General features: G+C 38.2%; 1 protein-coding gene across 2 annotated transcripts in view; it reads left to right on the top strand.

Moving 5' to 3' along the window:
* The first annotated feature begins 2,964 nt into the window (after positions 1-2,964).
* The window catches only part of cpne5b (copine Vb), a 141,197-nt gene continuing 128,865 nt past the window's right edge, over positions 2,965-15,296 (top strand). For both annotated transcript variants that reach the window (XM_041981338.1, XM_041981337.1), the window contains exons 1-2: positions 2,965-3,845; positions 3,987-4,262. In XM_041981338.1, coding sequence (XP_041837272.1) covers positions 3,727-3,845; positions 3,987-4,262 — 395 coding nt within the window. In that variant the 5' untranslated portion in view covers positions 2,965-3,726. The remainder of the gene's footprint in view (positions 3,846-3,986; positions 4,263-15,296) is intronic.

The raw sequence follows: 15,296 nt of genomic DNA, 5'->3' as shown, positions 1-15,296 counted from the left end.
TCAAATCTTGTATAATTTTCTTCAGAATCTGTAAACAGAGTTTTGTTTATGACTTTGGAATAGACTCAAAACTGTTGGTCAAGGTTACCTAAGAATCCTTGTATTTTACACACTGATTCTGAGCAAAGGTAACAATAATCCTCCTGGACATTATAGTTAGTGAAATGTATTGATTGGCCACCCCACACTAACTCATGTCTTATCTTGGCCACACCATTTAAAACTTTCTGGATACGCCACTGCAAACAGTGTGCAAAGTTTTCAAAATGAACTTCAAAGTCTATCAGACTTATATATTATAGTTATGGGTTTGAGATTTGATGAGGAATTTCTTTCAGAAAAATGTGTCTTTCTTTTGGTTTATGAGCAAATTTATTTTTCATTTCACCATTTAAAGCCCAACCCAATAAGAAATGAGGTGAAACAAATATTTTTAATCTGAAATCTTTATTTGGCCCTTTAACAACCTTTATTAAAAAAATTAACAAAATATTTTTGTTTGAATATTTACCATTTATCGCCATGTGATGTGCCAAAATTATTGTAGTACAAAAGGTATCCACCAGAGGGCAGAAGACCATCATCAGATTGTGTTCAACATGGTTTCGAGCAAAGTTTTCACCATAAAGTAATGCAAAGGGTCTCAGAAACTCTATGTATCAAATATGACAGCATTGAAGGGTTCATTTTGATTTACAAACACAAGAAAATTTAAAGGTGACTTTCATCAGTGTACTTTTAGTGCACCAGAAATCTATTAGTGTTAAATAGTGCTGGTCAGTTGCAAATGGTGTTAAGAACATTCTGCACCTAAAAAAGGGTAGATGAGAGAGACTGGTGTGGGGAATGTTTTTATAAGAAATCAAATACAACAACTTCCTAAACAGTAAAGAGAATAATTAGCCATTGCATAACTGCATTTCTTTTAACCAGCATTCCTCTTCATTGCAGGCAGTGGCAGTCACACAATTATTTTTGACGTGATGTGATAGAAGAAAAAGAAATGGCTCACATCACATTAGAGCAGCTGACAAAGCCATCTCCCAATTAACTGCTCAGAACAAGATTGGACATTAAAAAATGTAAGTTATGTTATGCTGATTTAGTAAATTACCTTATATAGAATGGATAGAGTTGAACAACTAAACAAAATAAATCACATTTTTAGTTATATTGAGCTTCATTTACTTGACAGTGCATTTGTTTCCTTTTGCATAATTGCTGCCGGAAAGGCAATATTTTTGGACAGCATGACGCAAGGAAGAATAAACACAGTAATTAGTGTTCAGAAAACTGCAGGAAGCTGAGAGGAAAGGACTGAGATGTGAGAGAGGGTACATCTGACCACCATATGGTGTTATTAATGTCACTACAGTATAAAACATTGACCACCTCCTGATCTTTTGCTGTAGGGTGGCATTTACATTTAAAAGACATAACGAGATATCAATAGGTCCTTCCTGTTGATGACAGAACTGGCACCAGGCTGATGCAACCCATCAGAAATAAAAGCCCTTCCTAATGGTTTAACTCTCCACGTCTGCAAGCATTTTATTAAAAATAAAAGTGATGCTGCCAGAAATATGCAAAACTATCTAAAACAGTTAAGTGCTCCATGAGTATTTTACCTTAAGTTGGATTTTTCAGCTGTTGATTGGATTGCAGTTTGTTACATAGCTTATCTGAGTTTTACCTTTTTCCATGTCACTGATGACTAACTGAGCACAATATGCAATGCATAGGGAAGTGACAAGGCTTTACAAGAGGCTATTAGATAAGTTTAAAAAATGCTAATTATCAGTATTCAGGGGTCAGGACATGACTAATTTTCTATTTTGGTACCTACAAATCTGGAGTCCAATTTTGTTCGTGTTTAAAACTCAGTTTTACATTTCTCATAAGCGTCTATAAGCTGCTCTTCAAGGCAAAACGAATGTTGTGAAGGTCTTGTTACTCCCTTTTTTGCATTTCCCCCCTTCCGTGTTTGATACTCTGGCCCTGCTCCTTGCTAACCCACTCTGTGGAACATCTGCAATAACATGCATCACCCACACCAAACAGTCAAGCCTCAAAATACATGAATCATCCTGGAGAGAGGGGTGGGGGTGAGTATGTAGATGTTTTCGCCTCTTTATCTCTGTTTAGGGGTCGTTCAGTGACATATGAGAAAATAATTTGTTTTTATGTGCGCAAAGTGCTGCGTACTTCCGTAAGAATGGGCGTGCTTTTGTGTGCGCGCGCTTGTGCGTGTGTATATGTGCCTGTGTGTTCCTGATCCTGTGCTTGAGGGCTGTGTGGGCAGGGGCATCCTGTGCCGGTGTAAATTGATTTCCAGAACCCAGACGCTAGGTGCTCCATGCAGGAGAGAGCCGCGTGCTTCTGCAACCTTCATGAAAGTAAAGTGTTTAAAGGCTGCTTGTGTCTCTGTGTTTGATGTGTGTGCAGCGAGATGGAAAGCGAGGCAGAGCAATTTACAGTAAAGATGCAATGACACAGGGAACCTTGGGTTTCTGCTCCCAAATTAACTAAAAAAGAAATAACATTTCAAGATGGCAAAAGTGATTTATCGCTGGATGTAACCAATAATTTATGAGGAACAACAACTGGTAACAGTTTATTCATGACCACTAGTGTTAATGTGCTTTTTATGTGTGTGTCCTGTGTTTATTCATGAGATGAGACAGAGAAATGAGCCGTGTCAGAAAAAGTGTGATAAACAGTCAAGTGGGGAAAAGAAGAAGAAAAAAACCCAAACTGCAGTCACTTAGTTTTTATCCAAAAGTGACAAATGCATCACCAGTTGGGTGCGTTTAGCATATTCATTACAATGTGGTTTACAGGTTTGCATACAAGCGGCTAATGATGGATGGGGGCCATTAAATCTGTATGCAATTCCCTCTGTAATTGATATTGATTTCAAATCAGACAGCATGAACGCGCTACAAATGGGCTCCTTCGCTTTTAAAACGCCGTGCACGTGCAGCTTTGACCTCTGAAAACTTAAAAAATAAATAAAAATAAAAAACAGTGAGGAAATTGCAGTACCAATTTTGAACCAGTTAAATTTGGATTTGACGGAAAGTCCAGTTATAACTCAGAGCTCAGTGGTTTGCTGCTGTCCCACCGCTGTGGTGCTGAAATGTCCCCGTCGCTCCTCATCTCGGTTACTCCTCAGTGGTTCCCAACATTTTTGCACTTGACCCACAAAAACATAGCTGCATACATAACGTGGATTCGCATATAAATAGTGCACCACTTCGGGCACTTTGTGTTTGGAGAGCAGCTTTTAACGTGTCTTTTCTAAAAGTTTATTCGTTATGCAGAATTACGGAAAGAGTTCAGGGCAGTGTGTCAGCCCTGCAGATTATACGTGTTGTAAACAGACGTGACGTCCTATAAAGATGCCAATGTGTGCAAGAATAAAAATAAACTAAAATTTCCAGTTTTGTCTTTTAGGGGGACCCACTGGTCCGTCCTGATCAAATTTGAAAGCCACTGCTCAGCAACTCACAGTCGCACAAACATATTTCGAGTTGATTTTAAGACTTTAATTATTTTGAATAAATTTACGCTGCATTGTTCTGCCACGCCTGAGAAAAATCAGTGTTATTAAATTGTCAAGACTCGCTCACAAGTGAAGGCTATACAGGGTGCTTCTGGGTGACAGCAGCGCCGGGGTAGGGGCTGAGTTGCCAGCATTTGAGTGTAATTCCGTATGGGAGGAGGATGGGTGGGTTTAAGTGTAGCTGTCAGGTCTTTTCTCCTCACACGCTCCGCTGTGCGCACAGACTGAAGACAAAAATCAGAGCGCAATCAAGTCCACCTCTCCATGCGATGTGCAGCAGGTCGGTGAAGGCGCAACAGTAACTCTCAGTTAACCGGTCATGCAGCGTAAATATCTTTTAATCTAAGTGCGCTTCAGCTTTCTTGCGGGTGTCCACTCACTCACTGCTCCCTCCCTTCCTCACCCCCTCCACCCTCTCCAGCTTCAACATTTGTGAAGTGGCTGCCTCACCCGGTCGGACCGGAGGCCGTCTGGTCTCTGATCTGGTCTCGGGAGTCACCGGAGACTCGACGCGCTCCTCTGTCGGGGCCAGGTTGTCCGCTTCTCGGATCACACCCGAGCCAACTCGAGCTCTAGCAATAGAGATGATGGAGGGAGACGTCATGGACAAGCTGGAAGACATGTCATCGGTGTATGACTTCGACCCGATCACCGGTAACATCCCCGCCACCAAAGTAGAGATCACCGTCTCCTGCAGGTGAGTCTGCGACGGTCAGAAAAGTTCGGTGCTCTAACGGCGCGTTGGGAAAGTTGGGAACGCGCCCCACCCATTGCGTGGGACTCAGTTGGCTGGCACGATAATACGAAATAAATGTAGGTAACTTATCAAGCTGCTCGTTTGGTTTGGGGAAATATTTGTCATTTTGTTTGTAATTATACTTAAGAAAGTTATTTTTTCTATCAAGATATTTCCACCATCCTGTTTATTAATTTAATAGATTCGCTGTAAATAACATCTGACAGAACATTTGGTGTCTCTGACTTGTGCTTTCCACCACAATTACTTTAAAACAGCAGAAGTTCAAAACGTCACATTTTCATACGCTGTGGGTGAATTTTAGATTTCAGCTTTTGTTTTGGACAAGCTGTTGAGAAGAAAATCATGTAGCATGACATTATTAAAGCACCACCAATCATGGCATAGCGCTGATATGTCAGGCACATCCCTTGCTGTAACATCTTTTCATCTAGACGGTTTTCCATACTGCAGGCGCTGTAACTGACTGCTTTCAGCACCAACAGAGCCTGACAACCTCAGTTCTTCTTCTCCTTTTCTTTAAAAAAATGAACTGTTATATTTTCAAAGGTTTGGATCATATTCACATTGTGCATGTCTCTGGCCTCAAGCTTAATCCTGTTCCACAACATTTTCTAGTATTTCCCCTTCAGAAAAGAATGTCACCTCGAACAGATGAATCTCCCTACAGCGCTTGTTCACCGAGAACAGGCAGTGTCTCTTCTTCCCATTAGGGAAGATTTTAAAGTTAAGGCTTTCAATGCCTTTCACCCTAGATACTCCACTGCTGGCATGTGTGTGCATCAACATGAACACACAGAAGCACACATTCATGTTTCTGGTCTTTGATGCTGGGTTTTAGGTTGGTGAGCCATCGAAGCGGAGTGAGATGGAGCTATAACAAGCTGTGAGTGCATTATTGATGGGCTCTCCGACCTTCAGAGAAGCTTGCTTCAACATCTCTCAGCTCAGAATGAAAAAAAAAACCTTTGCAAGAAATTTGCTGAATGAACAGCCCTTGAGTTGGAAATGATGGGCTTTAGTGAAGAATCTGTTTAGACGAGGAAAGGATGGCTAGGAAAGCGTTTCTTGTGCACCAATCAAAGTGCTGCATAGTTGTGGATTTTGTGTTTTTCAGTCATAGCTGAAACTACTGAGCTTACATCATTACTGATGTGCAATTAAGCACCATTCAGGTAATTGATGAGTTCCATCCTGACAACCCCCTGCATTTATGTAAACGATTCCTCTGATAATGTGTATTTGTGTGTGTCTATGTTGATGTGTGCTGGGAAAGGGAGGGAGTAAGGTAGAGAATGGTGTATATTTCCTTTTAGCAGAAAGGAGAAGAGTTTGAGGAGAAGAAATCATTCCTCCAAAAGGGGAGGGTCGATGTTTTTTCCCTGCTGTTTCTTTGACACCTTGTGAGAGAACAATAGATAAATACAACAAGTTTTTATAAGAACTGCAGATAAAATTTACATTTCTGATGCAAACATACTATTAAGCGTACTGGTTCTTTTGTGATCATGCGTAAAAATACGTCTTTAAGATCTTGTTTTGGCAAATTTAGTTCATTCTTCCTTTAAAATACTTCTAGATATGTGAGACTGACAATGTTTTCCTGCATTCTCTTCTCTTTAAAAGTCCTTATTTGATGATGTTTGACTACAAGGGCCACAGCAAACAATAATCATGCTTGCCTCTACAATGTTCTGAGAGTAAATTTAATTATTCTTTCCTCTACCAATAAAATATTCTTTATGTCACAAGCTTAAGCACATGCTCTAATCAAGACTGATCCACCCTTATTATTAACATCCCAGACTGAACAAATAGCTACCTGAAAATACATTTCCATCTTCTTCTAACTTTCTTCTGCTAGTTTGCTTTTGTAAAGTAGAATGTCAAGTCTTAAATTTTGTAGCTTGTTGAGATCACTTCATCTTTTGCTTGTCTGTTAACAGAAAGAGAAATCTGGCCCAAACATTTTCATGCATCAGCAGGATTACTGTCAAACACAGACAGAAATACAGAAGGTTGTTTAAAAAAATGCACCATTGATTTACCTCATAATAAACAGCCAATGCCAGGCTAGAAGAAATAATCTGCTAAATATCTCTACTGCATTCAAACACCTCTAACTGTTCAAGGCCTTGGAAACCCTCTAAATCCTTTGTCCAAGATGTTGCGTGAGTCAGATTCCTATTCAAGAGAGGAGCTTCTTTGTTGGGTTGTCTTTGCAGTTGCTCCTTTGACATCATGTACAAGTTCTCTATAAATCCACCAAACTGCTGATTGCTGTTCCCTGAGGGTTAATACCCCTTATTACAGGCTACACTGCCTGCTTTTGACAACGTACTATTATCAGGGCCGATGTCAGGGAGGGGTAGGTGGGCATTGGATCAGGAAAATAGGGGAGAAATGATAGGAATTTGTTGTCTTTCATTCAGTAGTCAAGAAAAATTAGGCATTTTCTGGCAGTTTAAGTTATTGCCTCTAAAATATAGATTCATGGGATTTGTATTATTTCTGGTGTTAATGTAAACCTGGCCGAAGCTCAGGGATTTTATGTTGTTGTTGTTGTTCTTTTTGTTTTTCCATTATGATTGGAGCCTTTTTTCAAATGTCCACTATATAGCTTTAGGTAGTAAACATTTACAGTAAGGTTTATATAAAGGTCTTTGCATGTCTTTTGTCAAAATGCTCACATTTCTCACAGTGGCAGATGTGTCATTTCCAGTGTTCCAGTAAATTTGTAGTCGGAAGGCCTGTCCTTCAGGATCTGTGTAAAAAAAAAAAAAAAAAAAAAAAAAAACAGTTTGACACCACAAATATAAAAAAAGATTTTCCTGCTAAAATTCATCTTGTTAATTTTCTTAAACTGGATCTAGATCAAGATCTAGATCAGGGAAATTCAAGCTCTAGTCCTCAAGGGTGCTTGCTGGTTTTAGAAGTTTCCCAGATTCAACACACTTGACTCAAATTAATGTGTCACAGGGCAAAGCCTGACAACAAGCTGGAGTATCCAATTGATTTGAATCAGTTGTGTTGGAGCAGGGAAACATCTAAAACCTGCAGGACAGTGGTCTTCAAGGACCAGAGTCTGACATCCCTGGTATGGATCATACACGGAAATGAGAGATAAAGGTGCAATGCAGACAACACTTTGCACCTTTAATGTGCAGAATTTACGCTTTAAAGAGCAGAGGTTTAAATCTTGCTATCACAAAGGCAGTCTTCCATTCAGCCTTTCTTGTAAAACGTCAGTGCCATTAGCAGCCAAGTAGAAGTCTGCTCTCCTGTTTCTACTCTGCTGTCTTACCTGTCAAGGCAGTAACACAAACTATGTATGTATTTAATTTGACCAATGGCCATTTCCCAGCCTTTTCAGCCTGCTGATGGACTTTGTGGTTTTTATATTAAAGAGTAGCTGTCTGCGAAAGAGAAGCAGCTGCAATTGAAAAGCAATGCTTTCACCTAGCCTGACTCAAATGTAGACTTTCCACATTAGCTTCTGTTTAACGGATGTAGATGGTATAGATGTTTGAACCAATTGCCCTAGTTTCCTTCTCTGATTACCATTCAGTCACTGAGTTAAAAGATCAGTTTTTCTCCTACATGGGTGAAAGATTTGTTGAGAAGTCAGTCAGTACAATTAAAAAGGTATTCATTTTAATTATACTTTTGGGGATATTGAAATGTCAAATGTTTTTTTTTTTCTAAATGAAATGATGAGCTTTCTGACAGCCGATGAGTTACACATGAGCTTAAATTACATGGTGGAAAGGCAATTTAGGTTTGAATAATATTAGCCTGCTTTGGATTTTTTGGGGTATAAAAGATTTTTAATGTTGGTCATGTGTGGCCTCTACATGTAGACCGCTGTGCAACATTTAAGCTCAAATTAAACTAAAGCTACTTCCAATTAGACTAATGAGTCCCTTTAAATTTTCCAGCTACTTGTAGAAAGCCTAACTACATGAGGTCAGTACTGAACTCTTGAAGGGCCATCTGTTGAGGAAGTCTTTCCTCTTCTTTTCCCTGAAAATAGTTCTTTACGATTTTATCTTGCCATGCTGTAGAAGGAATTTGGAATAAGGGAGATGCCTTCCTGGTGGTTTGACCTGTTGGAAAAGACTCAAAAATGGCTATCAGGTACTGCATGATAAAATAGGTTGAAGGAGTTTATGGGAGGACTGAGGTCTGACTTCTAACAAGCATCAGGTCAAAAGTCATATTGACTCAACAGAGAGCAGAGAGCCAATTAGGCTATTAACGGATTGTCCTTTTCTTAAGAATGACACCTAATCCATTTTTTTAATAAGGTGAAGACAGATCTTGTAGCTCCTGAATTTTAATTCAGTTGGTGGCTTCTACTTGCGACACAAGTCCATTCTTGAAATCAGGTGCGTTGCTCCTTAATTGCAGTGTTTTTGATTTTCAGAGCTTGTTTCCTGAGTACAGCCAGTGCACGTGTTACTATGATTACATCCATGCTAAATGTCTGGATGACCTGCATGAGCACATAGATTTGACTTTTTGAGAACCCTGGTGTCAGCATCTGATAGTTCCTTTCATGGATCTGAGAAAAATATAAAAGCCTCCTCCTCAGCATCAGAAAGCTCAAGGGAGATCCGACACCACTGCATAGCATCAGTCTGATTTTCTTTGCTCCTTCAAATGACATGTTTCTAGGTTTGAAGTCTTCTGGTGTGAATATGTGCTGCACCTCAAGCTCTACTGAAACTCATTAGCCGTATGAAAGATGTCATGTAAAAAACATGAGCTCAGCTTTGCAAACCACAACATAATTATCTTGTGGATGACTTCCCACCACCACCAAAAGCAAGGTAACGCTTTTTCTGTCCCAGCTTTGGCTCTCGAATAAACAGACACTGTGGGTTATTTTCGTTGCACAGTAAACTGGGCACACTGCCATACAGTCTTAACTGGTATGTAGCAAGAAAGAGAGGCACAAATAGAGAGAATAGTGAGGAAGCAGATACAGTGAAAAAAGGCAGAGTGAGATGAGAAACTTATTTAGGTGTAGATATGTTGAACTTGTTTTAGTAGCTTGACTGTAGGGAATTGAATTAATTAAGAAAATCTAATTTTATGTAAAATTTCCATAAAAATGAAAGTAACAACAGCAAATAAAAAGTCAAAGTAGAGTAATAATTGATCCCCAATAAAATCAAGCTTCAAATCTGCCACTGGCTGATGTTAGTGTTGGTTAATGTAAAAATTATTCAACTGGCCACAATCTACAGCCTGTTTGTTTTGAGTTAGATTCTGCTGCTCTCGTTTACAGTTCAGTGGGTTTTCTAAGGCTGTGTATTTTGTCATTACACACAAACATAATGTTTCAGGATATAATTCTCTTTAAATTAGTTTTTCACACTGTCATATTCACCTTATATACAGTATATATATATATAATGGAAATGCAATTAAAACTAAACAGGAGATGCAAATTTATTTAGGTACATGGTAAGCACTAAAATAGATTGCAATGCTTATTATGTAGCATCTTCATCAAAAAATAATTACAGTTCTCAATGTGAAAACCATGATAATGTCACAGATTTCTTTAGGTATTTAATTTAGTTATACGTTAAGTCACTTTTTTTGCAGTGTTAAAAAACACAAAAAGGAGCACTGTTTCATTGCAGGCTAAAGGCATAAACTCTAAAAAGAAAGTAGTGTTGTAGAACAAATGTATAATGTATTGGTTTCTACTCAGTGAAATGTGGACAAATAAAATAAATTATTGATAATGTTCTCAAACATGTGTTTCCTTTTTACAAGAGGGAACTATGTAAAGCAATCTAATGGATGTCCCCCGTGCTAATAAAAGTAGCAAAAACTCTCAAAGCCTGCCTAAAAGCTGACTCACAGTAACACAACAGATGTGTCCTGAAGTAGGAATTTTCTTATATAACTTTTATTCCCACAAAGTAATGTACCCTACAGTGTTGTTGTAAGTGCACACATGGTTTTATTTACATTGGAAGTAGTGCCGTGTCCCTACTCTTTGCAGCTAGTTAGTAGGCTAATGCTAGCAGTTAACTAACAGTCTTGTTTTTTCAACTCTTTTGGTTTCATATGTGCCAGTTTAAGAAAAAAAATAGATAGGGAATAGATTAGAACGGTAATGTAAGACACAATAGTTACTATCACAAAGTGTTTTAAGAGGGTTGTAAAGATCAGTTATTATTAGCTTTAAAAGATTTGAGAGTGCACAACATTTTGACTGTTTCCTTTCGAAACAATTTATCCTTTTATTTTGTGGAAATTGTGCTAATTAAGACATGGGGATTATGTGGGGGTGGTAAATAGAAAAAAAAAACAGCAAAGAAGAGAGGCAGGAACTTTAACAAGCTCACAAAACAAGATTGAAATAGAAGAGCAGAAGCAAAAAAGATGAAGCTGTCAAGACAAATATCTCAATCCTAACACATGTACATAATACCCCATTGCCTGAAGGGTTTTGCAGCTATAGGGAATACTGCAATATAAACTTTGACTATAACTTCTGGCTGTTCACATTACACACAGTTTTCATTTTATTGAAACCCACTCAGTAAAGCTGTGGGAATCATCTGCTTACAGCTTATGCCTGACAGTTTTAGTGGAACTTTTGCTTGTTATACCCATGGAGATATAGCTCCTTTTCCTTTTATTGCTTAACTTGCACATTGTAAGTTGGAAATGAGGCATTGCTGCACAACCATGCACCTGCAACACTGATTAGACCGCTTCTCTGGCTCAAAATGTCTACAGACCCGGCCTCTCGGGGCCTTTTATACTAAATCTGGTGATAGTGAATTACAGCCTTCCACTTCTGCTTTGTTCACAAAACAAGAAAGACTGTTCATTTGCGAGTCAAATTAAAAACCCAATTTGAAGCTTAGAATCCATCCATTTTGGTTTTTTAATTTTTTCCTACTAGACCACATTTGGTGTGTTTTGGTGTTTCTGTGTAGAGCACTTTACATGAGGGTATTTAGATTCCATTGCAGCTCTTCTCTTAGCCTGATAGAGCCAGTCAATTATTTTCTACCCTCGTATTTATTTACTGACAAAGTGAATGGAACAAAAAGTACCTTACCTTCAATACCATTTTCTATCTTTCATAGTTCAATATAGTCCTTTTTATTTTTTCTATTTCTGCTTTTGTGTTTTAAAATCCTTTACCAACTACTGCCTGCACTCTAATGGACAGACTGTGACTAATGCTTTCAATAAATCAATAAAGTGAACTGTGGGCATGCTGGCAAGATAAAACGTGCACATGTCAAGAGCTTACATCCACATTTTAAAATCAATATTTTTCTTATTTTATGTTAATGATGTGTCAGTTATAGATACACGATAAAATGCACAGATTCTTTTTTTTCAAACTTCACCCCAAACTTCCCCTCCAGCCTTGACAGCAGCACTGTTTGGTTTGTCACTGGTCTTCACACAGAAGTATTTATAATCAGCTCTGTCAGCTGAGAATGAACTGTCTCGTTCCTGTAGCCATCAAACTCTTTCACCCTACATACTTGTATCTAGCACGTATCTTGCAGCCCTTACACCGGGGTGAGAGAATCTCCTTGAATGCAAACAAGGCCTGGCGACACCATGGACGACAGCTACTGAGCATAAGTGATGTCAAGTCCAGAGGAAGAAGAGTAACACTCTTTGTAAGTGTTAATGATGGTTCACTGTCATGCTGGCTTTAGTGGCTGAGAGGCTGAGACGAGGCTTTGATCCATGCTCTCTGCCTGACAGGACTTGCTGGGCTTCTGGCAAAAACAGTGGAGTCATGGGAAGAATAAGTCAGATTAATCCATGAAGGACTGGAGGGTCACCTAAACACCATCTGCTCTTAAAAAATAAAAAAAGAACGTGACCAATAAACATGTTAGGAGGGTTTAGATTTTGCTTGGGAAATGTTGCTGTTGCCTTTGCTTGTTTCTGAGAGCTATGAAACTTTGCCAAGAATAAGGTGTCCCTGATTACCTACAGAGTTAGTTTTATGTTTTTTTTTTATTAAAACTTATTTGCAAAAATAACAGACACTCCCCTAAAAATCTTCCACAAAAAATCTTTTTTTAAATTGATTTTTTGACAATAAATCTTTCCAAGGGTATGTTGTTTTATTATATATGCAGCTGTGATGTTTCCCCTTTGACATGAAGCCTTTTGAGTAATTTTCCTTTTTCTGAAAATAGGACAGATATTTATAAGTTCACTTTTTTGAGTCCTAGCTTCTTTCAAGCTCAGCCTTGTTGTGTTGAAATCTCTGATTTTCAGCTGTATCTCCATGACAAAGAAATACATGGTGCTGATGTGTTCATGATGATAAAATTAGTGCAGAAATAAAGATAATATTGGATAGATTTGGCATTGCATTTTGAGCTGTATAACAACATGTAAACAACAATTGCAGATTACTCTCTTAGGTAATCGAGAACTTTAGGGAAATATGGTTGGCCTGAATAATCTCTCTTACAGGAGCATTTATTAACATTTGACCAGGGAAACCTTGGTTTTCTTAGATCTATGATCAGCATTTAATCAAAGTTGCACTACACTGAAGGATTAGTCTTGCAATCTCCTGAGTGTTGTTATTTTTTGTATAATTAGATTCATTTGGCTTTTCATCTACTGCTATTGACAAGCCAAACAAAGCCGAGACGACGCATCTCTGCAGGCGCTCAGCATAGTGGTGCTCATAGGGAAAAAAAAGGAAGCTGGAGTAAAAAATGCTGTTTTTGTAAAGGATGAACTGTTGGGATAATTATAGATAGGTGATCACCAACAGATTATTGCCATAAATTGTCCTAATTCCTCCTTTTTTTTAATAAAAAGGAGAGGGGATTCCTATTATACCTGTTATATGATAAACAAAAAAATAGAAGGGTTTTAATGTAATGTTGTAGTCAGTACTATAAGTGAATGCACACATATGCTTGTGACAAAGGCCCAGCTTTACTAAGGCTTTCCAGTTGGCACAAACCTTTTTGGCATTGTTACTGGTGGTACTGTCCAGATACGGTGGTAATTTAGCATCTAAAGTTATGGACAGAGGCATCTTTGCACAATAGTAGTCATACTGATCAGGGAGGAGAAAACATGGTTGTACATATATTGATAAGATTACTTTTTAAAGAGCAGAATTTGGGGAATATTTAAATTATTATGTAGAGGAATTTACTAAGCTTTGCATTGCACAGCCCAATGTCAAACATAACATTATGTACAAAAACAAACATCTTCAGCGTTATGCTTGGCTGTAGTTGCTGGATGGAGATGTTCAATCTTTTTGTCACAGTCCACAGTCCACAGAGAAGGACCCAAATACTAACAGGAACTAACAGGACTTCAAATAAAAACCGAATCAAACCATAACAAGGATTCCAAAGGCTTGAACAGGAAACTAATAAACCCTCAATGAAGACTTGCAGGGCAACCACAGTGACTTAAGATTAGGTAGTTAAGGACCTGGCACTGAGCAACAGAAACCTGGAAGCATTTGTTCTGAGGGAGCTGATGACTAACAAAAGGCAGGTGTGATGATTATTGGAAGAAGCGCAGGTGTGCAAGGAGCGCAGAAAACAATACTAAGTAGTCCAGTAGTCAATACAAGTGAACAAATAATACAAAAAACCCAAATCGGAACAAAGCTTAACAAAGCAATTGTGGACATCAGTTTATAAGACAAATACTAAAACTAAACCAGGCATAACATAAACCTTTACAGCAGTTTTTTTCTTTGCTTTTATGTTTGTTTTAGACAATCCATTAGTTTTGTAGGTATCATCCACATTTTCACCTGAATGGTTTCCACAGTGCAATGTAAGCAGTATATTATTGTCGTGAGATTGCAGTGATGTGCAGTAAACTTTATATGCATGCCTTCATGTTTTGAAGAAAAGTTGTTTACGATATTCTAGAGGCAGACCGTAGGCTGTAGTGCTAGGCCACAAAGTGAGTGTTATATGGCTACATGTTAGGGTTTAATTACTAATAACTCCTTCTAATGTGCTATTAAATTCATCAAACAAACAAAAAACATACAATATGAATACAGCAAAACTGAAATTTAAACTTATTTTAACTGAAACAAAAAATATGGTTTATGTTTATATGATGTATGTTGCTGCAAGAAACAAGCTGCTCTAGTGTCATTGAGCCATAAAAAGCTCATGATTATTAACATGTCTGCCTGTTTGTACGTCTACTCTGATATGTGCTGCTCCTGGTAAGATGCTTTGGTTATTATTAGAATCAGATGATTGTTCCTGTGTTTGTTCAGAGCGCAGTCTAGAACCTGAGCTGTAAAATTGGGCACCCCCGTCAGTGCCATTTATGACTTATAACTACATTCTAATTAGCCTGGGATAGAAAATCTGCTTTTTCAATGTAAAAAATGAGATACAAACAAATCTTTCAAAACAGTAAATTACAGACTTACTGTCCTTTCAGTGTTTCACTACAACAAATCGCTTTAACTAAATGTGCTGTGTATAAAATCCTACAAGCCGAAGCATTGTGAGGTTTCCAAAATAGGACAAACAGGCAATAATTGAATTTTAAAGAGAAAGCATAGACAATGACATGAGCAAATAGTTGCACCCAAGCCATCTGATTAAAAACCAAAGCAGAAAAAAAGGTGAAGAGTCTCGTGAAGAGTTATTCACCTGTGTGAATTGCATCCATTGTGCTGTGTTAGGTAGAAGCATCTGTTCTCGACATATGTGATGGAGTAATGGGAGCTTAACAGCTCTCAGTAGGTCCTATTGAAGAAGGTGAGTCATAGTAGCAGAGAGCTTTTATTGCTGTGCAATCAGATAAATTGGACTTTTTCATCCTTACTTAGACTAAATCACTGCAAGTTATGCATTTTAATTGACTACAGTGAGCAAATTGGTTTTGAGTGGTGTGCCAGTGATGGTCATGAACATGCATTATTGGATCCTTCCTGTTGTTGGTAGAGAA

This window comes from Melanotaenia boesemani, chromosome 3, assembly GCF_017639745.1.
Source record: "Melanotaenia boesemani isolate fMelBoe1 chromosome 3, fMelBoe1.pri, whole genome shotgun sequence".
In the NCBI taxonomy this organism is placed as follows: Eukaryota; Metazoa; Chordata; class Actinopteri; order Atheriniformes; family Melanotaeniidae; genus Melanotaenia; species Melanotaenia boesemani.
Note: the sequence above shows the minus strand (reverse complement) of the source record. Positions and strands in the feature narration are given on the sequence as shown.